Source organism: Panicum hallii, chromosome 7 (assembly GCF_002211085.1).
Source record: "Panicum hallii strain FIL2 chromosome 7, PHallii_v3.1, whole genome shotgun sequence".
Classification (NCBI taxonomy): domain Eukaryota; kingdom Viridiplantae; phylum Streptophyta; class Magnoliopsida; order Poales; family Poaceae; genus Panicum; species Panicum hallii.
In genome coordinates this window covers 37,237,833-37,265,617 of record NC_038048.1, presented here as the reverse complement: position 1 = coordinate 37,265,617, position 27,785 = coordinate 37,237,833, and the positions used below count along the sequence as shown (strand labels likewise).

The 27,785-nt window shown below is 44.0% G+C and overlaps 3 protein-coding genes across 4 annotated transcripts; 2 read left to right on the top strand and 1 right to left on the bottom strand.

Annotated features, from left to right (window-relative positions):
- Positions 1-2,386: 2,386 nt before the first annotated feature.
- Positions 2,387-10,522, top strand: LOC112899732. Of its 2 annotated transcripts, none has more exons than XM_025968316.1 (20): positions 2,387-2,597; positions 2,679-2,751; positions 2,865-2,987; positions 3,094-3,263; positions 3,622-3,780; positions 4,054-4,200; positions 4,320-4,383; positions 4,988-5,292; positions 6,051-6,179; positions 6,282-6,398; positions 6,481-6,567; positions 7,227-7,349; positions 7,478-7,571; positions 7,655-7,789; positions 8,034-8,168; positions 8,316-8,464; positions 8,544-8,675; positions 9,057-9,380; positions 9,701-9,938; positions 10,205-10,522. In XM_025968316.1, exons 1-19 carry the CDS (start codon positions 2,505-2,507, stop codon positions 9,833-9,835), a joined length of 2,694 nt encoding a protein of 897 aa, XP_025824101.1. In that variant the 5' UTR covers positions 2,387-2,504; the 3' UTR covers positions 9,836-9,938; positions 10,205-10,522. The 2 variants fall into 2 exon arrangements, with proteins under 2 accessions (XP_025824101.1, XP_025824102.1); XM_025968317.1 differs by having other exon boundaries at positions 2,505-2,597; positions 6,285-6,398.
- A 663-nt stretch (positions 10,523-11,185) lies between these two features.
- Positions 11,186-15,000, bottom strand: LOC112899733 (agmatine deiminase). The gene is made up of 10 exons (XM_025968318.1): positions 14,698-15,000; positions 13,480-13,593; positions 13,286-13,381; positions 13,124-13,202; positions 12,716-12,759; positions 12,540-12,618; positions 12,326-12,460; positions 11,981-12,216; positions 11,719-11,874; positions 11,186-11,567 (listed from the first exon to the last, which is right to left on the bottom strand). Exons 1-10 carry the CDS (start codon positions 14,791-14,793, stop codon positions 11,478-11,480), a joined length of 1,125 nt encoding a protein of 374 aa, XP_025824103.1. The 5' UTR covers positions 14,794-15,000; the 3' UTR covers positions 11,186-11,477.
- Positions 15,001-18,108: 3,108 nt separating this feature from the next.
- Positions 18,109-23,087, top strand: LOC112900734 (probable inactive ATP-dependent zinc metalloprotease FTSHI 3, chloroplastic; the record flags this gene model as incomplete). The annotated part of the gene is made up of 5 exons (XM_025969547.1): positions 18,109-19,212; positions 20,192-20,515; positions 20,604-20,904; positions 21,270-21,484; positions 22,432-23,087. Coding segments are annotated over 4 exons (1,926 nt in total), but the record flags the coding sequence as incomplete, so codon positions are not given.
- Positions 23,088-27,785: the final 4,698 nt, after the last annotated feature.

Below are 27,785 nucleotides of genomic sequence, written 5' to 3'. Positions count from 1 at the left end.
ATCAAAATCTCCGAGTATGTACGGATCACCCATCCCCAGTTTCACGTCTGAACTGATCAACCAGTGAGGCAGTGACTCAGTTGGAAAGTACGGGCCGTACGGCTGAGTACCAGCCATAGCTACCTAGCTATACGTACTCCAGTAGTATGTACGTAGAGAGATCGATTGGATGAATCACAGAATCAGTAACGTTTGATGGTTTTGAGTTCCTGAGAATTGAGAGTAGTTGGCCATGGCACGCCTACACTGTTAAGTGTTCCAGTGTGATCTGATTTTACCCCTCGCTGTTAAAGCAGGTACGCGGAACTCGCGACAGCTCTTACCTGCTTCTGCCTTTTCTTTTTACCACCAGTACTATAGTCTATGGTACGCGGTGACCTGGCGGCCGCCCTCGCCCTCTCAGGTTCGGCCAGAGCACGAGCTGGAGCACGAGGGCGTTCTGCCCCAAGAGCCCCGGCCTTGTGCGGAGTGGTGGGTGGCTTTCGGGAGCCGAGCTCGCTGCCTGCTGGTGGTGCTGGCCGCCTGCCCGGGCGACGGAAGCGCGCGCGGCAGGCTCGCAAAGCCGGCGTGCACCGTCGACGGGCGGCCACGTGCCGCTCATCGTGCGCCGCTACCGCCGATCCCTGGCCGTCAAAAAAATTACGCCGGCCCGGCTCCGGCTCCGGCGCCGGCGGTTAGCGGATTCCCCAAGTTGTGCTGCCGCAGCCTGCACCGCGCACGCCGACGCCTTTTTCTTTAATCTCGGCCAGGCACGTATGCTGCCTGCGTCACCGTGTCGGCTGTGGAGGTGGAGCCTTCTGTAAATTTCACCTAGCAAATGCCCTCATTTTTAGCCCTCTCCTTCTTCAGGTTTCAGAGCGGCAGAGTCCAAAGGTGAGGTTCCCGTTAACCGCGTGCATCTTCAGTCAGGCGGGGGTGACAAAGTTTCAAAGACGCAGTGGTAAGCTTCAGGAGTTTCAGTGAAGATGCCGCATGTCTTTTGGAGTACCTGGCTAGACTAGGCAGGTGTATCATGTATTTTAACCCGACCTGCTGCAACTTAGCCAGGGCATCGAGGCAGTTTGGCAGGAGTATCTCACTAAGCTAGCATTCTAGCTACCGCTTATCGGGCATGCCGTGGATAGTAGTTTCTTCGTCTCAAAATATAAGGTGTGGTTTTTGACCTAGCATAATATTTGAAGTTAGACTTTGATCCCGTAATTTCTCTAATAATGTATATAGTGATTGTAATGATAGAATCACAATAATAATATAGTACCTTTATACACAAATCCAGTGATTATATCTCTCTTTTTTTAAGGAAAAAATGTATTTTTCATCCCTCAAGTATTACAAAAGTGTGACATTGATCCCTCATGTTTCATTTGGAGCAAATCAACCTCTTAACTAAGCAGATGCATTTATCATCCCCACCATAGTAGCAATGGTTTAGTGCCATCTAATGCATGTTTATGCCACACAATTATCTGACTAATCCCTGTTTAGCAATGTAATATGCTGAGTTCAAGATATAAAGCTAAAAAAAATCAGTAAATCCTCTAAATTGGGTGTCTTATAAAATTTTATCGGAAAAAATAACGGGACTGATTCACACCAAACTATTATAGCGATGGACTCAATATTAGATGTGGCTAAGAAATAATTAGCAAGATAATTACATGATCTAAACCAAATTATATGATACTAAACTATTTTTAAACTAAGTTAGGGATGAAATACATCGGTTTAGTTAGTTAAATGGTTGATTTGCACCCAATGAAACACAAGAGATCAATGTCACACTTTCGCAATAGTTGAGAGATGAAAAATACAGTTTTTCTTTTTCTTTTTATAAAAACTCTTAAGTTTCTAATCTTTGGAGATTTTTTTAGAAACACAATACACACGCAAACGCTAACAAACATGCACGCAACCTACCCCTGTAAACACCTTCGAGAGACTGAGCTGGCACATCCTCGAGATTGATAAAGTCAAAACAGACGTCTCGCTATCGATGAGTACGTCGTCTACCATTGAAAGAGTAGCGCCGGTTAAATCTTAAAATAAATCTAGAAAAATAGGAACAATCATGCCAAGTCTATACTCGAACCTGGTTCCACCAGAAGAAATTTTACCTGAGCAGCTGACGCTTTTAATCTTTGGAGATGGCAGTGGCAAATTCATACGTTATTGGCCCTTTTTTATTTTTTTATTAGAACTTGAGAAGCCCATATTTCTCTGCTTTATGCTACCGGCAGCCACTCGATGCGTGGGCTGCCATATCTCCTATCCCAGCTAGGCGACATATTTTACATAAGCCGGCCCACAAAGGATAGAGCCCAGCTGCAATAGGCTCGCTCGGCCCGTAGAGCAAGCCCTGATTTGCTCTTTCCCTCACTGCGCCGCCGGTGGCGCGCGAGAGCAACGCAGAAACCCCTCCGACAGCCGCCGCCATCCCAAAGTCCCGATTCCTCACGCCTCCAAGAGTTTGGTAGCTACGCCCTGCTTGCTCTCGCGCCAGCGCCATGGGGAGACCGAAGGGAGGCGCGGCGGCCTCTTCCTCCTCGTCGAAGAAGCCGAAGCCCAAGCAGAAGCAGCGCGGCGGCGTCGACTTCAAGGTAACCCCATCCCGCCGATTCTCGGCTCCCTCAGAGCCCTGACCCTAGCTCACTGCGTCGAGCCCTTTCCGGTGGTTGCAGAAGTACAAGCACAAGGTCGGGCGCAAGCTGCCGCCGCCGAAGAATGCCACCAACACGGAGATCAAGTCCAAAAGTAAGGCCAGCGGAGGCAACCCCCTTTTTTTCCCTTCATTTTCTTGCAATTTGAGGTTTCACGGTGCTCAATTTAGAGTTTGGGTCGTGAATTTGTGTTGTGTGCGCGTCCAGCGATCGTGCTGCCGGAGCAGAGCATGGCCTCGGAGAGGGCGGGCATGGCGGTGAACAAGCGTGGGCTCACGCTTCGGGAGCTTCTGCAGCAGACGGCCCACTACAATGCCAATGTGCGGCGAGGTGAGCTTCCTCTAGTCTGCACGGTGACCCATCAGATAAACTAGCATGCAGTCTCGATGATTTCGTAGTAGCTGACTGTATATATGCTGCCGTCTTTATGCTGAAGCTGCCCTGAATGGAATCAAGGACATTGTTGTCAAGCACCCAACAGAGCTTAAACTGCACAAGGTTGCTATAATTGAGAAGCTGCAGGAAAGGATATGCGATACCGACAAGGTGGTCCGTGAATCATTATACAATATACTGCAGTCTCTGATCTTCCCATCTTTGAAAGAGGTATTTCTCCCTCTTTTACCAAATTGCTGGATTACCAACAAAAAATTTAATTGAAATTGCTATTGTTGTTTCCCGTTGCATGCATCTTTAAATTTCAGTTTACATAAATGCTCTGGTGATGATTAATCTTACTCTCATGATATCATGCTCTGTAACCACAGTCTAATGCCTGCTTATCTATTGCATTTGTAAATACATCATAATCTATCTCTTTCTTTACTGCCATTCCAAGCACCAGTCTTGAATTGTCTACTCTTTTTGCTATTCCAATAACCATTGAAGTGCTTCTAGCTCTGATTGGTTCAATTTTCTAGCTCTGTGATCTTGGCATCAAATGTGGACTATTTTTTTATTGCAGGATAATGCTATATCTACGCGGAGTACACTGTTTCTGCTGATGGCTAATATTCTGAATGGAATGACCCATCTATCTATCGATATACAGTTAATGGCTTTCCGTTTCTTGGAGCTTGTGGTTCTCAATTTCCCATCTTCCTTTTCTAGTTATGCTGAACAGGTAAGTGGGCTGCTGTCACGGTATTAAATGCGAGTCGTCTCTATTGCTCTGGGAGAAATTATTTTGTTAAGAGATATATTGTATGATTGTGTTCTTTAATCGATGGTACTTGTTTCTAAAATTTGCATCTGTCAACTATCAGAACTAATTCTGTATTCCAGCTTTCATCAAGTAATGAATGTTTATCATTGGATGTTTCTCCCTCGTGCTAGTATTGTACGCGTGTTGGCCATATTAATTACCAGTTTTATTTGCGTTATTTTTTTCTGACAGGCGTTCAACAACTTTGTTGCGGTACTGAGCAATGATAGAATCAACCTACATGATAGGAACAAACTTAACAGTGTCCTTAGTGGGCTTGGACATTGCCTTTCTTTGGTTGCAAAAACAATAGAAAATGATGATATATCAAATCGACAGGTTTGTACCATGAACTCATGGAACTGTTGTTTATTTAAGAAGTTTCTTCCTGACATAACTTTGTTAAAGCCCATCCTTAATTATACTCTGTTGTTAAAAGCTGCGTTTATCACCTACAGGTTCATGACCTCTCTGCAAGGGAACTTTGGAAATTTACCGCTGATGAAGATAACTCAGTAGGCAGTTAAGTCTTTTACACTCTCTCCTTTTCTTTTGCTTTATAATCTGCTATGTAGCTTATGTTGTTACACCACCTTGGAATGGCATAAATATTAATTGAGTGAGTTGAATGTTTATTATTAATATAATCACTAATAAGAGGTTGCTTGAAATTAAGTACACAAACAACTCACCTTTTTCTATATTTATTCTTGTTTTTTTATGGTACTTCCAACTTGCTGGCCTTCCTGAAGGACAGAATGCCAAGAGTTAGGCTGTAGCAAAATACCAGATACCTCTATCAGTATAGCACTTCTGTTTTTGTTCTTATCATTGGATTGGTAAGTGTGTAACCTGGATTCATGTTAGTTAATTGATTTTTTATTGAAATTGGGGTGGTTTTAATTCAGAATACCAAGAAGTACGAACAGTATTTATAAAGATATCTCCCTTATGGATCATAATATAAACAGGCAAACAGCTGCTGCAGTTCTAGATTCCCAGTCCTTTTTCCTTTATGAATCATTTGTTGATGCGCATTGTTCCTGATACGATGTTATTTTTGTCATGTCCTCCTGTTCATTTCAGCTAGGTTACTGTTGTCTTATATACTTTTTCTGCACTGCAGGAGCATTTGCAATGCCCAATTTATTAGTGAAGCTTCAGAGCCTTGTCCAAATTCTCATTAATTCTGTAGAGGTTTCAGCCTCAGAGCTCTGTGCGAAGTCAGCTATTGATGCATCATCAAGTGAAGCATTGTTATCAGCCCTCCATTGTCTGGATATAATATGTAGGATATTTATTCATGTGGTGAAGAAACCTCAGTTAAATTTTTCCATATCCAAGGCTCAGTTTGGGCCTGACTGGTTGAGAAGTTCCTTATTGATACATCTAAAGAATTTATGGGGCGTGAAGCGTTTGTTTCATGAAAAGGTAAAAAAAAATATTCCCTTGATATTACCACCATGTTTTTTTATTGAATACCTTCTGGATCAAACAAAAGAGAATCATGCTAGTTTTATTTTTCCTCGCAAAGAAGAAGAAATATGCCAGGATTTCATTGACTTTGGTAGAGTGATCACTTTGATCTACGGACATAGTACCTTTTGATAGAAATAAGGAACTCTAATATATGTATGTATGTATGTATGCTAGAGGCTCTTAGCTAGTGTTTACCACTCCTTTTGTCCTAAACGTCACATATTTAAAAATGGTGGGAGTACTATGTTTGTATTCACTTGTATTCATGTATAATTGCATATGCTTGAGCCTAATCAAGATAAGATTAAGCAAGCTCAGCCCAGCTGAGCTGAAGAATTATAAAATTTCATTCCCAATTATGGTTCAAATAGCTTGTTGAGCTTGAGCATGGCAACTCTACATGCATCACAATTTTTCATGGAATCCGTTCTCATGTTTGAGCATTTTTTGCTGCAGTAGTATAAGTCTATAAACTTTTTAGTTGTAACAGTAATATGTCTATGAAGATACTTGGATCATGAATTCATGATTCAGCAACTATTTGGCTGGACTTTGTTGCTGATGATGTGTTGGCCCAGAGTTAACTTTCTGGTTCAAATACCATTGATTTGCCCTGTTCAAAATTTGTAGTTGTGTATTCCTTAGGATAAAGTTCTGGTTGTTGAATATCTTTTGCATATAACTTATTGTGAATTTCTTTCGCATGGCAGGGAGACGACAAATTTTTCATTTTCAATTTGAAGATTGCTGAAATCTTTCTGTGCTTGAGTGCATGGATAGATAGCACAATGTTTCCAGCTGAAGAATTTTGCCATTTTGTATCTTCTCTATTCGCAAAGGTTGTTCCTTGCTTATCAGTTTTAACTGCCCATGTTCACCATTTTGTGACCACCTTAGGGATTTGCATTATTGATTTGGAATTAACGATCCTTTTGTTTTAGCAGGCAAAGACACTTCGCAATAAGGATCTCATGGAAATGTATTTGAGCCCCATTATAACTTGCATACCGGGTCTGATATTCAATGCTCCAGATGACTCAAAAGGATATTTATTGGAGGTATGTTTGATTTGCTTTTCTAGTCTGTAAAACATTTTATGTTATGACATTACCAAAATAAAAATACTTTGTTCAAGTGCAGGCATTTACAGATGCATTTAGAGGTTGCAAGGTGGATTGCAAGCTAATCTTGCCATATTTGGATGCAGTTGGAGAAATGCTGCTTCCTGTAGGTGCCTTTATTTGACATTATGCTAAGCTTTCCATGTACATGCTTAAGTATTAATTCTTCTATATTACATGTATAGTGTTTTGAACAAGATTCATTCAAACTTCTAAAATTTGGCTACTAACTCAACCAGGGGGAGAGACGTCCCCCTGATTTTCATCTTAAGAAGCTTAGCCTTGACTTGAACCCGGGCTGGCTCAGCAAATCGCTTCTCTGGCATGTTCGGTTGACCAGTTGCACCGTGAGAGTGTTGGCAACATGAGAAAATATCATCATAGATTGACTCATGGACTGACTGAAAGTAGTAAAAATATATTCTTCGTAAAAATGTTTCATCACACTATGTTTTCATAGGTTTTTGCTAATACATCATGATAGAGTCAAAGTTGCCTCTTAGAAACCATGCCAGGTCTAAAATGCCACTCATTTTTATATACATACAACAGTAAGAAGTAGTACTTGATGGACGTCTAGTCAAAACCACCAAATTGGTGATGACATGCAAGTAATTGTGGTCCATGGTATCAATCTGACATATACATTCCCAGAATTGATTCTATGTAAAAGATAATAATCACCTAAAACTTCTTGGTCACAAAAAAAAATTGTGTGGATCCTGAGTTATGATGTATAATATCTTCCCCTTTATATATGTTTAGGAGAAAACAGGCACATGGTTTGCTGAAAACGGTTCAGGTGTGTTGGGCTATTATGACGCATGGATACATGAGTTACCCCGAATTTTGCTGCAATCAATTGATAAAGCACCCTCAGTCACAAAGGTTTGCTATTGGTTTTTGTTATTCACTAAGAATCATTATGCTTGGTAATGATATAAAGTTGCTATACTCATGTTGATCATGTTAAACCTTGTCACTTTTCTACTTTCTGATCATGTGGATTATTTTAGGTTGTTTTGGAGCTGCTTCTAAGAATTGGACAATACTTCCCCACAATGGACTGTGAAAACCTGCGCCCCTTCATAAAGTTATTTGGTGTTGAATGTAATTTCCACTCAACGATCATCAAAGTCTAATTTTATTTATCATTCCTTTTTTAATTTTGAATTGATGTCTTTTACTGACAGCATCATCAGGAGCTGTGGAGCTTGGCCCTTTTGTTAACCTATCTCGTGATTGCCAAGAACTTGCCACGTCATGCCTTTATTACTTTCCCAGTCTGCTTCCTGACATAATCAGGCCATTGGCCTCATGTTGCTTAAGTAAGCTGTTTTGCTTAATCTCTGCTTGATTGTACCCACTACGTTCCAAATTATAAGTCGTTTTGGCTTTTCTAGATACATAGTTTTTGCAATGTATCTAGACATAGCGTATATTTAGGTACATAGCAAATGCTATGCATCTAAAAAAGCCAAAATGACTTATCATTTGGAACGGAGGGAATAGACCACTAAATTTAATTTTCTTGTTGAAAATTCTGGCTAGTCTATAACTTATGAAATTCAGGTGATGCACTGGAACCCCTCATACTGTTCAGGGTCGTTGAGGTCCTACAGTCAACGTACAAGGCTGGTAGTTTACAGATAACAGAGCAACTCAGTTTCTTGTTGCTACTAATGGCAAGATTCAGAGTTCATCCTGGTGATTACTTGAACATCCTTTTCCACTTACTGTTTTTATGCTTTCTGCTAGCAACCATTCAAACTTCGTTCTTAATTGATTGATTACCTTACCTGAACCTATTTATTTTCCTTCAACTGACAGCTGTATTTTACTTTGTTGAACTAGGGGGTTTAGTTACTCCAGGGAATCCTAGTAAGGTCTCAAATTGGGACACTTTCAAGTCGTTGAATCATCTAATCTTAACTTCCCTATCTGAAATGGGTGATGGCTCGCTGGTCCTCGAACTGATGTGGAATAGCTTATCTAATGCCATTGTGAGTTTTCTAAACAGTGGTTCCGTTCCATGTTTTATCACCACAACCATTGAACTCACATGTCATTTGCTTACTGCAGGCTCAAAAACCATCGATGCATAACATGAACGGCTTGTTTAGAATTATTGTTACACTTGATGCAGGAACTAATAAGCTCATGAATGAAGATGCCATAAAGCTTATAGCTGGCTACTTGGTTGATGCTTCTTTGGTGTGTATTTTCCAAATTTTAGAGCTCTGATAGATACTTGGGTGATTTGAGCATTTTTACCCTTATTTTGCTCCAAGTCCAGGAGGACAGGGAGGCATAGTATTTCATTCAAAAACCCAAAAGGGTGGTTATGTTGACACATCACAAGTATAGATCGCAGTTTCACAGATAGTGCATATAAGAGTGAAAAGATCACAAAGATTCTGTTATAACTTCCAATTTGTGCATTACCTAGCAAGTCCCAGGATACAGCGCATTGAACACAAAACACCACTGATTTATTTCATGGAACTGGTTGTAGATGTTTCCGATTGTTTTCTACTGTACATGTTTGGTTTTGAGTAGGAATTTACCTCAACCCCTGTTATGTTTTATCTGCAGGATCTGTCTAAAACCATTGAAGTTGGTTTTCAACCTGATAAGACAAGATTATTTCAGTACTTTATCAAGCCCTGCACCATCATGTTTGACAAGAATGACAAGGTTCTTTGCAGCACATTGGAGATGCTCAAGTCTTTTATAACAGGAGATGATCATCTGCTTTCATCTCTCTCCAACTTGAACTACCCAGGAGAGCTATCATGTCGAGTTTGTGTTGTCACAACCATACTCATCTTCTTATGCAATGACCGGAAACTCCATAGGAATCTTTCTTTTAGCAAATCAGTTATTAAAGGCATCCTGGATTATATAAGGCATCAGCTGGTAAGTGATAGTTAGCAACAACAGAAGCTGTTTTGTTTAATTGTCATATCGTTTGATGGTTTTCAAATTTCATAGTGGTCGAATCACTTTTCAACTTCTTGTTACTTTTGAGGATATCTGAGAAAACAGAAATCATTTTGCTTGTTGATATGCCAAAATTGCCAATTGATCACATGCTTCCTAGCTTAAAAAGAAAAACTCCTTGCTAAACTAAATCGGTTAATTGATTTATCTTGCCCAAATGTAGTTGTGGGAGTTTGGGGCAAAATACTGTTCAGAGTTTATCTAATTGTTTCACTCTATGACAATTCTTGGTTCAGGATTCTAGTGGGCCTAATGTGACATATGAGGAAAAACAGAAGTTAAGATCTGCTTTCGAGCAACTGAAGACCAAATCATTGCAGTTGAACTGCTGGGATAGAAGTGAGCTGGAAGGGCTTTCAATCACAAGATAATGCGAGTGAAGACATGGTTGGGGGTGGGGGTGTATGCCATTTTCCAAAATTGAATCACACTTCCAGAGTTCCAGCATATATATGTCTCCCAGCTGTTACCAAGGTGAGAAGTGCTTACAGATACCAGATAACTCAGTTGTGTACCTAGTCTAAAATGCTTATTTTTAACGTACCCGTAAAGAACAGCTTTAATTTTCCCATATAGTAACACTCAATGAACCTGTTACCACACCCATCAGTTCAACGGTAAGCAGTAGCTCTGAATTCTGAAGCATGGTTCTTTCAGTAGATCTGTAATGATCTTGCCTGTATGTAGTTTGATTACCTGCTCTACATGTTCTTTCAATGACAGCAATCGTATTGTTGCAGGGTGATCTGAAGATGGTTGGTACAGGTTCCTAGAGCCACTAACCAAGAACTGAGCAATCCACTGTTCATATCGCACATTGGGCAATGTGTTGTTTGTTAACCAAATGTAGTCATGGCAACCATTTGTTTTCACAAGTGCCCGAAACGCTAGTCACCAGCCCCAAGTAGACCGAGTCGGAGATCGTTGGCTGTGGTCGCTTCATAGATGGTAGGCGAACCCTGTAGGCCTGTACCACCTTGTAAATGCAGAAATTTTGGTATGACGCTACTTTGGGCATTCAGTCTCATTGGTTACCAGTTAGTTTCCCTGCCGTAGAAGTTTGGGCGCCTTATTGGCCTGTCGTGCATTATTTGACTTGATCCTGTGCCGTGACATCAGTTGCATTGCATCATGAATCCTGGGCAAGGTGCACGCGGTTTATTTCCTCTAGCCAGCCTGCTGATGCCACGTTGCTATGGAAAGGCTGGGCACGGAAGTAACCAGCTCCTGAGGGCAGCAGATGAGATCATGAGACCTTGGGGATCGGCTTATGGATTCAACATCTGAAATCGATGGTTGGGAGACCCAAGGTGGCCATGAGTTCCAATTTCCGAATGCACGGCGCGCTCGTCGTAGGCAGGCGGCGTGCTTGGTACGACGGCTCCTCCGTCTTCATGTCTGCCCGTTTGTTTCTTCGTCTTTTGGGGACGAGGACTCGTGTGGAAGTTGGCAAGTGACGTGCAATAGCACCAACTCCAACTGCAGCCCAGCCATGACCCGTTGAAAGTACGAGACCTCTGCTGCTCGCGACAAGCGAGAGGTAAGCTTAGGCTTTTTGACTCGTCCTGTCACGGCACGCATCTCAAGCCCAACCCAAGCGCCCGGTGCAACAGAGCCCAGAGCAGCTGGGAGTCGCCGCAGCAGCTGTGATTTTCCAGGCATTCTTCTCCCGTCGCCAACCGACGCGCCAGTACGAAAAAAAAGGAGAAGAAATCACGACCTGTGCGACTACGATGCGCGTCCCGTTCATGTCACCGGACGGGTATCAGTGAGAATCATCACTCATCAACCGGCCGGCCGGTCCGGTCGGCATCACAAATTTCAGTGCCAATTTCTCCAAGGTGCCGCCTGCGTGGCGCCTGAACACTCACATTTTCTTTTTGTCAACCAGCTGCAGGCGGCGGGTCTTATTCCTCGCACGAATTGGCGAGCTCGACAACGACCCGAGATCAGTACTAAACACTACAGTACTAGCAGAGCATGTCCTTCGTCGCCAGCCATTGCACGCGTCGCCTAGGACGGGCGCACGGGCTGCTGCTGCGTGATGCAGTGGACGTTGCCGCCCCCCAGCACGATCTCCCGCCCGCCCTCGACCATCACCACCTGCGAGCCAACAAAAGATGACGGGCCTCATCGCGTCATCCGAGCTCAAATTCGAGCGAAACTGCGGTGCTCCGCCCACACCACCACAGGGCACAGAAGCGCCTTGCGTTGCGTCTGGAGGCGGAACGCGCAGTGTAGGTTTACGGCTTACCTCGTGGTCAGGGAACGCCTTCTGTAGGACCGCGTACGCCTCCTTGTCCCACTTGTCGTCGCCGAAAGCAGGCGCCACGACCCCGCCGTTGGCGACGTAGAAGTTCACGTACGAGGCGGCCAGCCTCGTGCCGGGCTCCCTCGCCACGGCGTGCCCCTGAAACCAAACCCCACCCCGCCCAGAGGATTCTCAGTTGTTAGCGACGGCTGGCATCAGCGTTGCTTACAGGAACAGGGTGCGTGTTTAGAGCTGTGATACTGACCGTTGAAAGAACGCCGTCCGCCTCTTCCTCTGTCATGTACAGAGGCCCCGGGACGTGGATCTTCACCACCTCCAGCTGCCGTCCTTTCGCGTCCACCGATTGGGTGAGAACCGACAGCGCCTCGACCGACCGCTCGTACTGGGGGTCCTTCTCGTCGTCCGTCCACGACAAGAGGATCATGCCCGGTTTGATGAAGCAGCACAGGTTGTCAACGTGGCCATTTGTGTCCTCATCACCTGGGAGATGGTCGAAAGCTTGTTTCTCAGTGAGGCAAATGTCTAGATGCGGGAAACAGAAATTTTTGGAGTTGACATCTTTAAGAGTTGAAGGACTTTTCTTGTTTACCGTAAAGCCCGCGAGGTATCCAGATGACTTTTGTGACCCCAAGGAAATCCTTCAGCTCATTCTCTATCTCTAGTTTGGTCATGTTGGGGTTTCTGTTAGGATTCAGCAAGCATTCTTCCGTTGTGATGCACGTACCTGTTGGAATACAACCGTTTGTTAGCAAGACAACAGTAACAGAAATTCAGAAACTATCTGCTGTCGATAAATATATGACCTTCTCCATCCACATGAATGCTTCCACCCTCAAGAACCATTTTGTGCAAAAACCTAGGGATCCTCTCAATCTCGACTATCTGAAATGCATGGATGAAAGAGTGAAGTGAGCTATCAGTACGGAAAATAGCCTATCACAAACATCAATTTGTTCTGCAGCAGGGTTCAGTTGCTTACTTTCTTGGCAATATCGCTGTCAAGACTCCAATCGTCATAGATTCCTGTAGGGCAGAAGTAGGAAAAACACTCACTTTCATGAGAAGAAGGTAACTGACATTGGGCTCATTCATCAACTTGTGAAGTTAAGAAATTCTTATTCTAAAAACAGAGTAATTCTATGCATGCTTTCCTAGAGCAAATTAACCAGACCCACACCTCACAACTACCTTTGGAAATCACTTGCCGGTTGCTACTAAGAATAGTTATTTTGTTAAGTATGGATTAACAATTCGCACCTTTGCATGAACAGGAAGTTATTTTGTGAAAAAAGAAGAGAACTATCATCCGACAAAAAACATAATTGAAATAAACAGTATGAAAAAAGTGCAGAGCAACCATGCATAGTTCAATTTAGTAAAAACATACCTCCCCAGGCATTAAATTGCCAATCAATTCCTGCTATTGTTTGTTTTTCGATTCCTGACTCGACTTTGCGGGTGATAAACTGAAAACCAGGAACACTATAAGCAAACCAAAACATCGGACTGTAAATGACAATAGAAGAAGGCAAAGATTTAAGTCACGCACCGTGGGGCCCATATCACGGAACCAGGAATCATTCATGCTCATCTCAACCACCCTGATGTTCGTCTGATGTTCCATCAGCTTGTGGACATTGGGGTACTGCCAGAGACAAAAATGTGAAACTGAATACTCCATGTATGATAATGAAGCATTCTACAATACATTTGAAAGGAGGCAGATGTGAGGCAATCTGATACCTGCTTGGCACTTGCACATATTGTGACAGGCTCAAACTTTGAAATGGCAATTGCAGCTCTCGCAAATGTCTTTTGAGCTGGACCAGCATTCTCCCGCCAGTTATCTGGACGCTCCTGACATTCAAAAGAAAATTGAAAACGCTTATCATGATAGTGCACTTGAAGATGCTTAAATAAAAGCCTCATGTGCACACTCACATGCATGGACAAAAGTGAGCAGAAATTAGTAGGACCATTTTATAGCTTTCACGATTCTCTTTGCTAAATAAGCATCATATTCAGTTTAGTATATATATTGGCAGGTTGCAGGATCAGCTTATTTATGTATTTTTCATAGATCATCACTGGCATATTACGATAATGGTATATTGCACATCACAGTTGGTGTGCCTACTACCAAGAAAAGAAACCAATCACGTCCTAAGAATCTACAATACTAAACTTTGGATACTCTGTTGATTCATTAATGGCAACTTAGTCAAATACAACATATATGGCTGTTACGGCTCGAGATTCCAACAACAAAATATTCAAGATTCCAACTCCACACGCCTGCACTAATTGATCCGTTGATCCGGCTGCCGAAGCGCTAACTGCTCCCAGCAAAGTGCGAATTGGAGTATACGGCCGTCAGTTTTACAGCAACAAGACACTGACCAATTCGTTTCGCAGTTCAAGAAAGAGAAGCCTACAAGACAGCAGGCTTTAGGACCATACAATTCGCAGAGCACTGCGGCCGCACATGATCGGCCCCGTTCATCCGGAGCCGCATATGATCTGTCCCGTTCATCTGGACTGAACCACTGGTGTATACAGTAGCAAGCTAAAAGGCTAGTTTCTGTCAGACAAGTCTTGGTGGCGCAGCTAGCGTGATGGAAAGCATCATCCTACTTTCATTTTTCTAAAAAGCGGCGTCATATATTCTGGAAAAGGCGAGAGAAATCGCACGCGCAGCGCTCAAGCTTTACACGAAAAGAATTTCATGACTCCTGATTCCTGAACCGCCATCCCACAAACACAAGCTATCGTTTCTCAACCAAAAAAAAGTACTTTCGGGATGAGAATCAGATTCCAGCGTCACACGGATGGCCGGCCGCAAACCCGTAGCACGGAGCGCCGAATGGAGGCACAAAGAACATTGAAGGCGCAACACGAAGGACAACGGCAGATCGGAGGGGAAGAAGCAGGGGAGGGAGGGAGGGAGGGAGGAGTACGTACGGGCCATCCCATCCAGCACTGCTCGTGCGGCTCCCACTCCGCCGGCATCCGGAACCCCATCTTCGCCGGGCGCCCCTCTAGGATCTTCGCCATCATCCCTGCCTCTCTCTCTCTCTCTCTCTCTCTCTCTCTCTCTCTCTCTCGCCAATCGATCTAACCGCGAATCGACGGAGGCGCCTCGACTGATCTGCCTGAGCCCTGAGCTACGGCACCGCGGGCGCGCCGCTTTATATAGAGACGCGGCCTGAGACCGAGGGAGACGAACGGCAGGAGGGGGGAGGAGAGGGCCGTGAAGCACGTGACGGCGTCCGCCTTCGATGGCGCCGAGGCGCTGTGCGCTCTTCTGCTGCGTGCCTGCGTGCCAGCCTCACTGCAGGGGTGGGGCCGACGAGGAGCGCTGGAGACGGGGCAGGTGAATCTCACTGGACGGTGGGACCGGTGCGGCGGAGATGCGCCTGCGCCTGCGAGGGGAGGGCGGAATCTCACTAGGCGTCTAGGCCAGCCCACTGGTACGCGCGCCACGTGGTCACCGGAGGACTCAGGAGTCAGGACCGAGGACCGAGCTAGCTAGCGGCGTTGCCGCTGGCCGGTGCAGGTGCAGCCCTGCCACGAGGCCGCTCGATGACAGGTTTCTCCTGAAAGATCAGGTTTCGCATCGTGAATCATGCAAATCGTATGGGGAGCGTACGAATGGATGCAACGAGGAGAGGCCGATAGGGGACCAGATAAGGGCCGTTCAAAAAATTTATCTCGTACCCTAGATTTTAGTTGGGTGTGAGTGTGACTTTCATATTTATAACAAGCATATGTACTTGCCAGTTGACATGTTTGAAATGGTGATAGGTCAATCCATTCTATTCTCTAGACCAAACAAAAATTTATGGCAAATCTACTGTTGATTCTCCAAGCAATGGAGAACATTCAGTTTGCAGTTGGTTCTCTAACAAGTGCAAGCATGCAATCTTAAGACACATGGGAGAAATTAGAACCATAAAACCACTTGGGCAAACAGAGGTGGAGCTAGAGAAAAATAGAGGGAGGAAATTGTCAGTATTTTACCGCTAAGCCCACCGAGAAATACCCCTGAGGTGGTGAGTTGTAGGTAGGGTATCGCCGAGATCAGGAACTCCAAGGTGCAAGGAACACAAGTTTAGACAGGTTCGAGCCGCCGAGAGCGTAATACTCTACGTTCTGTGTGGTGGTTTGTATCGCGTTAGGCGTTAATCTGGTTGGAGGGGGTCTCTGCCCACCCTTATATAAACAGTTTATAATTTAGGAGAATAGGGTTATATAGAAATCCTACCGGTACGAGAGGGTGCGGCGCTTCATAGTATATGCATGATATTAAAGCAAATATGATAGGAATCTAAAAGTGACAAGGGATTACGAAATTTTTGTGAACATTTCTAACTTTGAGGGGGTGCCAAGCTATGTAGTGGTTCCTTCCACTCCCTCCTAGTTCCTTTTTTGAGGGCACCGCTCCCTCCTAGCTAGGAGGATGACAATCTAGCTTAGGTTTCTATCTCCCCTCGTGAATCATGTAGCCTATGAAAAAAACCATCCAAATGCGATAGGAGAATGTAACAAAGGGTAGGGTGGCCCACGACGGGGACCGGGGACTGCACGTGTTATTCTAGCTCAATTTACACGGTGAAATGCGAGGACAAGGCGCCGCGGAGGATGATCGAATGAATGCGCGGGGCGGGATGGCCATCAAAAGAAACAGAGCTAGCGCACATGTTATTCGAGCTGAATTTGGGCAAGAGAATGCAAGGAGATAAGGGTGAGGTGGTGGATCGAATGGTAGGAGCGGCCCAACGGGCAACGGTGGCGGGACTGGAGAGCCCATGGTGTTTGTAAGTTTGTTCACGATCAACTTATGCAAGCAGACATCAGGGCGACTAGGCCCTGGTTTGGAAGTTTGTGAAGCATATGATTCAGCTTGCGCTATCATTCTGTTTCTTTTCGCGGGCAGTCCTGTTTGGTTCTCGCTCACAGCCTCACTGGGGCACACAAGTAAAACAACCAGCGCATTCCCCGAGAGCATTCATTCTGATGTGCGGAACCCACGACCCAGCAAGATGATCCCTTCTTTTCTGTCCTTTTCAAGAACCTCCTCTTTCTTTCAAAAAAAAAAAAAGATCCCAATCACTCCCCCAACTGTAGCTAAAGTTTGGATAACCCGCTAAACTATGGTTTGGTTCATTTTACCCCTAAACTATGCCATTTGGTTTAAATTACTCCCTAATACAATTTGTCCTTTTCATTTCTCCATGCATAGGTGCAGTTTTAAATTAAAACTTTACAAGATGATAGTACACATCATAACACATGCTAGAAAAAATACATCATAATTTTTTTGATGGGTTAGGCTATTTAATAATAAATTAATCATTGGAGTTCAAAAATTATATGAAAAATAACAATGAAAAAATTATAATTTTTTAATATGCATTGTGATGGCCACTGCTACCCTGCAAAATTTGAAACTAAAACTCAACTTGTGTATGGGGAAAAAAAGATAAATTGTATTATGAGATAAAATGAACTAAATGGCATAGTTTAGGGGGTAAATTGTACCGAGTTATAGTTTAGGAGTTATTCAGACTTTGGCTATACTTGAAGAGAGTAAATTAAACTTTTTTAAAAAAAAGAACCTCCTCTTTTGAGCGGTATGTCGCTGACATGACTCGCAAAAGAAACCGTCCTGTGTGTTGTGCGTGAGATCTTGGAAAATTTCACATGTGAAAAAAGAAATGCCAATTCTTTAGACTAGTTGGGGGTGGACCCAAGCGCGCACATTTGTGTGCTAATGTTAGGGTCATGCATGCGGATGCTATGCGACTTAACGTAGAAGGTCCAGCTACGGTCCGCCACTGCCGCGCCGCCCGGAAGGAGTGGACCCCAGTGAGGGGTGGAAGATGGGGGAGCGGCCGGTGGCGAGTTCGCCGTCGGTGGAGGTGGTGGTCGAGGTGGCGATTAGAGTTACGGTTTCGAGTTTTCTAGGATGGAGACTTCCATGGCTGGCGGTTGTAGAGGGGAGGTCGGGAGCGGTAGCGGGGTTCGGCAGTGATGACGGTTTGACCGGTGATTGAGGTAAGAAGATTGGGATCGAAGGCGGCTACCGCCGCCCTCAGCTGGGACTGTGGATGGAGGAGGAAGAAGATAAAGAAGGCGCCGGCCCACGCACGGCCCACGCGTGGGGAGTCTTATGCGAGGCTGCCGCTCCCAGTCGAATTGCCCCCCATTTCATGTCCATTCCATGCACTCCTGGACTGAGTCCAAACTGTTCTTTCATTCTCACGAGGCGGAGCAGGCCAACCAAGAAAGCCCACGGCCCCAAATTTTCACGACAAAATATCCCCTCGGACATATCCGTGCATCGCCCCTCCCTGAAAGACTCGGACATGACACGTCACGCGCACAGATTGCGGAACCCAATCGAGAATCACCGCACGCCCAGTTCCTCCGCTCGTGTCCTCCCTCCGCGGAGTCATTCCGTCGAGCGCCCCGCGCGCACGCCCTCCCCCGCACCGCCCGCGGCCTTGTCCGATCGAATGCCGTAGGCCCGGAGCGGAAGAGCGCGCGCGGGCGGTGGCTGCCATGGCCTCTCTCCGCCCCATATCCGCCGCGCCCTCCTTCCCGCGCGCTCGCGCCGCCTGCTTCAGGAGCCCCGCCTCCTGGAGCGGCCTCGCCGCGGCCGCGAGGGGCAATGCCTATGGCTGCGGCTGCACGGTTCCACCCGCCGCGGCCGGGGGTCACGCGAGGCTGCGGACGCGGTGGAGGAGCCCCGTGCGCGCCAAGGTCGACGAGGCGGACAAGGACGCGGGCGCGGGGCTGGGGCTCCGCACGCCCGGCCGCAGGAGGAGGCCGCGGCTGCGCCTGCGGCCGCGGCTGCGCCTTATGCTGTGGCGGCTCCGGAGGCTGTCGCCGCGGGACCTCGCGGCCGCGCTGCGGCGCGCCGTCCGCCGCGTGCCTCCCGCGGCCGCGGCGCCGGTCCTCCTGGCGTTCCTCCTGTTCGCCGCGCGGCTCGCGCTACCGAAGAACGTGGCAAAGGAGGTGGCCTACTCGGACCTCGTCGCGGGGCTCCGCGAGGGCGCCGTAGCCGCCGTCGCGTTCGAGGAGGACTCGCGCCGCATCTACTTCAGCAAGAAGGCCGGGGACGCCAGCGGCAGCGACGAAGCGAGCGAGCCCGAGACTGATAGCGCAGCCGCGGCGGCGCCCAAGTGGCCGTACTACGCGCGGAGGGTGCCGCACGACGAGGGGTTCCTGCTCGGGCTTATGCGGGAGGGCGGGGTGGACTACCGGTCGGCGCCGCGGCCTGCGGGGAGGCTGCTGGTGGACATGCTGAGCACGCTGCTCACACTCTGGGTCTCGCTGCTGCCGATGATGTGGTTCATACAGCGGCAGATGTCCGGTGGGGGCAGTGCTGACAAGCGACGCAAGCCGAGGAAGCAGAGGGTGGGGTTTGACGATGTTCAGGGCGTGGATGAAGCGAAGGAGGAGCTTGTGGAGGTAAATGTGGCTTTTGCATTGATTACTCATGAATGTTCTCTGCGATGCTTGATGAATGTGGCAAGACAAAAAAAAATCATTTGGTATTTAGCAGTATAGGCATTTCATCTTTTTTTTAAAAAAAGGCAATAGACATAGGGTTCAAGAGGAACTAAGATGGTACATCCACATTGATATAGCAATTTACGAAGTGTCAATCAAGCTTATTGGACTAGTAATAGGCTTGCTTTTGCTTTGTCTTACAACTGCACACACTGTTTAGTCATCTGCATACATCACAACAGAACTATGCTCCATCTAATTAAGTGATTTTATTTAAAATGGAAATATCAAGTTTGATAATGCCTTCCCTTGCTCTTGCATTATGCATTAATCATATAATGTATGAATTGAAACTTCACCAATAGTCTGTTTCACATTTCTTAGATTCATATAAGATTTTAGGTCATTCATTGTAACACAAACTTAAAGGCTTCATGCATCATTTGTCTCAGTGGTTACTTCCAAGCATTTTTCTCATATTAGGAGAAGCAGCACTTTGGAATTCTAACATTACAATAACATCTTTTAAATTTCATCGAGGGGAAGCATGTTTGCTCTGTAGTTAAGTTTACTATGTGCCTCTTTTAGTAAATCATGCCTTTGCACCATTTTTGTTTGCAAAGTTCATGACGAAAATTGAAAATGTTGGTAGCACTCTTAAAATGAACATAAATGTGATAGCTCCTGGAAGTCTGGGGTTCCAGGACATATATATGCTGTTGAATGATTAATTTGTTCTTCCACCTTGCAATTATATTGGTCTCAAATTATGTCCTTGAGTAAGTATTGAGTGCTGGGTTTTTTTTCAATAACTAGGAAGTGCATTGGTCTGAAGTTGTTTCTTTTTCCATTAGAAGAATTAGTTTTGTATTACATTTTACTGTCTGGATGATGGTCATTAAGAACCTTAGTAAAACATGGCAATTTTCCAATGTAGATAGTGAGCTGTTTGCATGGTTCATTGAACTACAAGAAGCTTGGAGCAAAACTGCCCAGGGGTGTTCTGCTTGTTGGCCCCCCAGGAACTGGGAAGACTCTGCTAGCAAGGGCAGTTGCAGGAGAGGCTGGAATTCCATTTTTCTCTGTTTCTGCTAGTGAGTTTGTTGAAGTTTTCGTTGGAAGAGGTGCTGCTCGGGTCAGGGATTTGTTCAAGGAAGCCAAAGAAGCTGCTCCGTCAATCATTTTTATTGATGAACTTGATGCCGTGGGTGGAAGTAGAGGTAGAAGTTTTAATGATGAGAGGGACCAAACTCTAAACCAGGTGTGGTTTTTGGCACTCTGATGATATTTTATATCCTTGTCTAATGACATCACTCAAAGTATGTTTTCTTGATTTTCTCTATCAACAGCTGCTTACTGAAATGGATGGTTTTGACTCGGACATGAAAGTAATTGTCATGGCAGCTACTAACAGGCCAAAAGCACTGGATGCTGCTCTTTGTCGGCCTGGCCGCTTCTCCAGAAAGGTTGTTGTTGGTGTGCCTGATGTGGAGGGCCGCAAAAAGATCTTGGCTGTTCATCTAAGGGATATTCCTTTGGAAGAGAATCCTGAAATAATTAGTGATCTGGTTGCTAATCTAACCCCAGGACTGGTTGGCGCGGATCTAGCAAACATTGTTAATGAGGCTGCTCTACTAGCTGCACGAAGAGGTAAAGTTAGAAGCACTTATGTAAGATACAGAAAGGTAGATCACATATCATTTGTTGCTCATGCATCAGATATGATGTTGATGCCAGTGAAATTATTTCTAAATTGAATGGTGCTTTGAGTTACATGGTTTAAAACTTACAAGTTTTGGTCCATGATTGAAACCTATTACTGAGATATTTTTCTGACTAATTCTATTGGAAACTGTTACTGGAATAGTCATAATTCCACTTGCTGTTCAATATTTTACTTTTGCACTTTGAAATGAGGATTAGTTTCTGGTTGTTCATTAATCCCAAATGAATGTTTTTTAAGGCAATTGGAGAAAATATGTTAATATGAAATTTATTGGTGTTGATCTGTTCAGGTGGGAATACTGTGTCCCGGGAGGATATTATGGATGCAATCGAGAGGGAGAAATACGGGGTCAATGGTAGACAAGAAATCGATGGTTCTGAAAGGCAAGGTCTCACCAAATTATTTCCATGGCTACCTAAGCCCGGAAATAAACCATCAACCCCTGACGATTTCCGAGGACTGATGGGTTATCAGACATTAAGCTAACTTAGCAGCCTTTAGAAGGTATGTTCAGATTTGAGCCCTTTCTGTGGGTTGATGATTTTTGTCGCTCCTCCCTCCATCCCTCCCTCTAAATTACGCGTCTCGTATTCCTCGTATTCTTGATGTTCCTTAACAGCATCACTTTGAACAAACTGCATTTGAGGAATCAGTGTAAACTGTACTCATATTTTGCTTGACAAAAAGGACATAACATAGTTTGACTTTTACTTGCCTTTCCTGGCAAGGCTAAGCTATCTATCCAGATTTTCCAATAGATCCTTTCAATAGATTTCTAACTTCCCCCTCAGCTTCAGCTTTCGGGCCACCTGATTGGTACATGAAATTGCCCAAAATTATGTAGCATGAAAGACTAAGCACTTGTAAGATCTAGAGCTCAAGATCTGTCATGCACCTTTGGAAGGAAAAATTGTAGCAAGCAGAACTCGGGAATGTCAAGTAATGAGACCAGGATGTTTCCAGGTGTAACCAGGTCCATATTGGGTTCACATTATATAGTTTTGGGACTACCTTGATGACAGAGTACTGAAAAAGTGTAGTACACCGCTCACATTTCTCCAACAACTAGAGAGTTTTCTTTACTAAAAGGAAATGTCAACAACTATAGAGTTGGGCATTCATTGTTAGATCTAATCGATGTCAAATCATCCACTTTTTCATCATGTCTTGATTATTCTTGTGGTTGCTTAAAATGGATCATATAAAGTATGCCATTCATGTTACTGTTGCTATTTTGTGAGGAACACTCCTCTCCTCCCCTCCCCCACACAAGATATTTCATTTTCAATTCTTTTAAGTTTTTGGGCAATTGCAACATTTGGAATTGGTTGCAGGCCTTTTTGCACATGCTTTCTTTTGCTATCTGCAATTTTCGGTACGCAGTAAAGCTATAGAAAAGCATGGCCTTTTGTCTACTGACGTCTTATTTGTCCTTTTGCTTTGTTGTGCAGAATCTGGGAAACTGTTGGCTGTAGTTTTCTTGTATAGCAGCAAATATACATCTCCAAAGAAGGATGTTGCAATCAGTGGTTTTGGGTTCTTTTGAGAAGAAACCTGTTACAAATTACACGAGGATAGCTTGTGAAATACGGAGATAACAAGATCTTTCCTAGCTTAAATCAGTCTTGTGCTCCATAGTTTTGATAGAAACATTGCTCAGGTTTTGTCACAACCTGCACTGTTAATAGAATAGTCAAAATAGCTTTCAGACTAGTGGTGCTCCTGCTTCTGTACACAAATCATCCGCTTGTCTGATTCTTAACAACTAGAAGTCGAGAAATTCTGCTCAATTTGGATCTGCAACGATATATGAGCTTACAAGTGCGCTACTAGAGTTGGATCAGCAACAATGTGCAAGTCTACAAGTGAGAATTGGATCTAAAATGATATGCAAGTGCACAAGTGAGAATTGGATCTGCAACGATCTTTAAGAAGTACATGGCATCATATTCCACGGTTCACATTGATCGAATTTTTTTTTCATGTTAACTTGCATTACTGCTATTCTGTATATTCTCTGAATTACAGTCAAGAACAGAATCTGTAGCTCTGGCAGTTTCAAATGTGAAATCGCTCAATCTGTCAACATGTATGCATCATGGCGGTAGTGTTTGCTGTGCTCATCTATGTTCCATTCTCTAGCATCTGCGTGATCAATAGCCTTCCAGGATGATATTTTGGCCGCAGGTACCCCGTACCCAAGTGCATGACTGAATGGATTCCTTGACAGTTAGTCGGAGATCGACGCGACCTGACTGACCTCGAATAGCCTTGTGCTGTCAGGGAGACGCATATCCTGCGGCGATGCCGACATGACCTTAATAATTGGGAAGCCATGCAAGGGCTGCAGTATCAGGACATGTACCTTGGCAAAGACGAAGCTTCTCCTGCTCTTCCTCAGCAAGGAAAAGGGAGTAAAGGTGGCAGAGCTTTGGCGTTGCAGATTCTGGATGTCACGAACAGGAATGAACTGTATGGCTTGGCTTTGTATGTTGCTTTTTCTGGGCTCTATGCGCTGCTGCTGAGACCTTGTGCTCAGGATCAAATCCCAGGCTCAAAAGAGGAAAAAAAAACAAGGAAACTGATTTGTAGCTTTCACTCTCTTCTTCCCAGTGCATGCATTTATGACTCTAGACTAACCTTACTTCTCCTTCATGACAGAATTCAATGTGCTGCAATTTGGTATGACACTATTCTGCAATAGTTAATTTTCAGATGTGACGCAGGTGCCTCGTGACCACCAAGACTGTTTGAAGCAAGTGCCTGCACATTGTGAACTGCTGCGAGAGAGCCATTTGGCGACAGTTGATGAACTATATGAATATGTTGTTTAATTTTGTGCTGCATGTTCCATCTTTAAATATATGACGTTTAGGACAAACTAACTAATTTAAAAACTGAACTAATTATCATAATAAACGCCGTATATTTACAAAAGGAGGGAGTAATATATTTTGAGTAGCTAGCTAGTCACACCTGCCTGTGAACAAGAGTTGGGAATGGTTGGAGGAATCTTGGTTAGAGGCTTGCAGCAAAATACGTGTACAAATGACAGCAACTCGTCATACATATAGGGAGAACCAATTAATTGAGGACAGATGTAAAGGTGATGAATGACACAGATCAATTGTGCATGCAACCCTAGTTGTATTGTATCCTGCTACGAAATTTGGAATGAAGGATGCTATGATGATGTGACATGACACGATGCTAGCATCAGAGATAAGCGCACTGCATTTTTGCAATTTTCTCATGGAATTAGAAAAATTCAGGTACAGGGCAGCTAGCTGATGAAAACTAGCTATAGATGAGCATACAACATACTCGCTAGGCACAATGCTGAAGGCCTTTATTTGGTTGCTGGCAATGATTGGGAGTCCAGATACCAACAGGCTTAGGTTCGTATTTCTCAATACATAAATATTAAAATTTAATACAAACCGCAGGAAAAATTACATACTGACAGATAACTTTTATCATATACTCTATCCATCCTAAATTATTAGTCGTTTTGACTTTTCTAGATTCATATACTTTACTATGCATCTATATATATATAAAATAAAAATTATGTATCGGGAAAAGTCAAAATGAGTAATAATTTAGAACGGAGGAAGTATACGCTAATTAATTTGATATATGCAATTGGTTGTATCTCCGAGCTAGAGCAAAGCGTATTAAAATATACTGATATGTAACGGCGGCGCGCCAGAGATGAGATCGATGAGAAGGAATAAGAGGATTAAGGAAGAAGACAAGTGAGATGACTGAGAATATTGTAACAGACAAGAAGCGAAAGCAAGAACAAAGTGGTTCACTGATGAGTGACTTTCAGTCGCTAAAGACCTAGAGCTCTGAGCCGAATACTTTCTATGCCGTAGGCTTCTGGTTGAGTTGCTTTCCCGACCAAAAGCTCATTCCACTCCGTGCCCCTGTAAGACGCCTTTTCATTCACCACATCAATCAGAACTACCTGCGTGCGACTACCAATTGGTAACTCATGCATACTAAGCTCATGCATGCACTGGCAATTTACAAGCGTTTAAGCATGTGTGACTTGTTTTTTCCTTTTCATTTCCTCACACTGTCCTTGCGCCGTAATTAGCTCATGGTATATCTTTTATTTTTGCAAGGTAATATATTTTTTTTAACTGTGGTGTATACCAGCACCCGCAAGTCACAAATAACTGTCATTTTGGGTTATGTTCAGTCAACATGTTTAAACTTTGAAATGAATCTCTCTCTGGAAAATTCAAATGAACTTTAATTTTGAATAATAATATGGCTCGTTTTGTCTTCAAAAGTAGTTTTAGAATATTATAACTTTGTTATATTTTGAGTTTAAGTACGTATACATGCAATTTAGTTCTTGTCTCTGACCAAAAATTGCCATGCATTCTTTAAACTATATAATATATTCCCTCCTTCCTTTTATATATGACATTGGATATTTAATCTTGAACTATCCAGCATCTTATATAAAAGGAAGGAGGGAGTACTTGCAAAAATATTTTACTCTTCCAGCATATAATTCAATATCATATATATTTGTGTGCACGATAAGAAAATACAATGTTATATATTTGTGAATAATGTATGAATTCACAGTTAGCTAAAAAAAATGCAAGAATTCACAGTCCACCTCTTCTCGTGACAACACATGTATGGCCCCATAATTTTTGGGTAGGTATCCTTTATATATGCTATTGCACTTCATGCACCAAGAACAACAGGAGTATTTTACACTACTAAAAAACAATTTGTAGCAACATCCCATTTTTTTCAGGGGCAGGTCAAAATGTAACCCGTTCCTACAAAAGGAGCGGAGTTACTGTAGCGGTTGATCCGCCCCTGGAAATGCATCTTTAGGGGCGGGTGCCCTGAAAATGATCCCCAGATTGAGAGATTATGTCTAATAATAATTGAATACAAAACTTATTATCCGAATAACTGATATAACAAAACAAGGATTTGCAGATACAAGTGATTTTAGTGTCTTTACTACCATTCAGTAGTTATGCCAAATAAAAACTATATGCATGCATATTCTTACATTAGGTTCTTGCATGTTTGATAAGAAGAAAACAGAACGCTAACCCCAATCGACAGATTCAAAATGAGAAATGTATTTAAGACGATGTTGAGAGCATCATCTTCATAAGCAAGCACGTAGCTAGTTTGATAAAATACCATAAATTTGCTGGATGTAGCTAGTTTGTGTTTCATTACTTCATCAGTCAAAAATAGGTCACTCATTTGGCATGCAGTACGTCATCTCTCTTGGGTGGTCAAATATATGCGGATTATTTACTGATCTCTGTGAAACCACCTCTTGGTAGGGTAGCCGATCAGAGTGGTGGATAGACACACAATACTACTCGCCAGATCAAGTTGGTGCATTACATTTTACGTACGTATATGCGGTTGCTTTAATTTCAAGTTTTCTTAGTTTTGAGGAGGGTGATGGGGATCGTCGAAGTGCACCTATGAATGCGTGAGTATTGTTTTAGTCCATGGTTGATCGCATAGTGTGTCCGCACGAGTTATCCTTGTAGCCAAACAAAAGTTTTGTTGTCTGAGATTCGGACCTTCAATAATTATGGAGTGCATTCTTTTTTTTTGCATTGTGTACGTGGTTTACTGAAAACAATTAATATTGCAATTATTATAAACCACACAACTTTATGATACATTGATAATTTCTAGAGAGATACACCTCAAATACCACCATACAATATTGTTACTAGTGTACATCATCGATTTATTCTTCACTTATGATCTCATGCATGCATGCCTAGATCTCTCTCTCTCTCTCTCACACACACACACACACACACACATATATTGCTAAATTATTCAGTCGACCACCGAGCACAAATAATTATACGTGACCAATATATATAGCACTACATATATTTAGACGATGATGTGCTTGATCAGTCCTTGATCTATCTAGATTTGGTGTAGATAAACCTCGATCAGCTCGACGTCGAATTATACTGAAGGCACGCATGCATATATGCCCCCCGGGCACGGGCATCTATAAATATTTAGCAGCTAGACGACGAGGCGCCTCTGATGGAAGGTGGCGATGAAGTCGGAGGCCTTCTGGTCGACGTCGCGCTCGCCGACCCACCAGCCGTCGTCCTCGTCGCTGGACCGAACCTTGCGCAGCCTCGCCGGCGGCCCCTCCCAGTCGCTCGCCTCGTCGTCGTCGTCGACGTGGTAGCGCCTCGGCTTGCGTGAGAAGCTGAAGATGCAGAAGAACGACCTCCCTCCCATATACTTGCTCGCCCTGCCTCTTGTCACTAGCTTGCAAATGTTGTTTCACTTTCTAGAAGCTAATTAACTAGTTCAGAGAGGCAAAGAGATGGGGATAGTAGTTGCTCCTGCTGCTTCCTAGTGGTTGGAGCGTTGCTGTCTTAGCTTGTGGTCAAGTGAGTAGAGACCACACACCTCAATTTATAGTGGAAGGGGGCTTGTGCATGGAAGCTATAGCTCAACGAATTAGGGTTCATCATGGGGTCTAGCTAGCTGCTAGCAGCAGATAGATAATAATCAAAGATGCCCGATCGGGGAGATCGAGCATGGACGACCTGGATCGTATTGGTCCGGTAAAGGTCGAGATCCAACGGTTAGGATTGCCTGACATGATAAGATGCTAAAGGGCGGTTGGATGTTCTGTAGCGCATGATATGGTTGATCAAGGCAATCTTTAGACGAAAAAGCAAGCGGCCGGCAAAGCGCGGTTTCGTTTCCATGCCTCAGCTTGGTGGTCATTGCAAGTTACCTCGTTATTTGCTGA

What these genes read in the sequence shown, in the direction of transcription:
- LOC112899732 (XM_025968316.1), top strand. Translation starts at nt 2,505, where the DNA reads ATGGGGAGACCGAAGGGAGGCGCGGCGGCCTCTTCCTCCTCGTCGAAG. An exon ending in AAGCACCCTCAGTCACAAAG is followed by an intron (nt 7,350 to 7,477) that starts GTTTGCTATTGG and finishes GGATTATTTTAG; the next exon opens with GTTGTTTTGGAGCTGCTTCT. An exon ending in ATTATATAAGGCATCAGCTG is followed by an intron (nt 9,381 to 9,700) that starts GTAAGTGATAGT and finishes TTCTTGGTTCAG; the next exon opens with GATTCTAGTGGGCCTAATGT.
- LOC112899733 (XM_025968318.1), bottom strand. Translation starts at nt 14,793, where the DNA reads ATGATGGCGAAGATCCTAGAGGGGCGCCCGGCGAAGATGGGGTTCCGG. An exon ending in GCAATTTAATGCCTGGGGAG is followed by an intron (nt 12,760 to 13,123) that starts GTATGTTTTTAC and finishes TCTGCCCTACAG; the next exon opens with GAATCTATGACGATTGGAGT. An exon ending in AGGCGTTCCCTGACCACGAG is followed by an intron (nt 11,568 to 11,718) that starts GTAAGCCGTAAA and finishes GTTGGCTCGCAG; the next exon opens with GTGGTGATGGTCGAGGGCGG.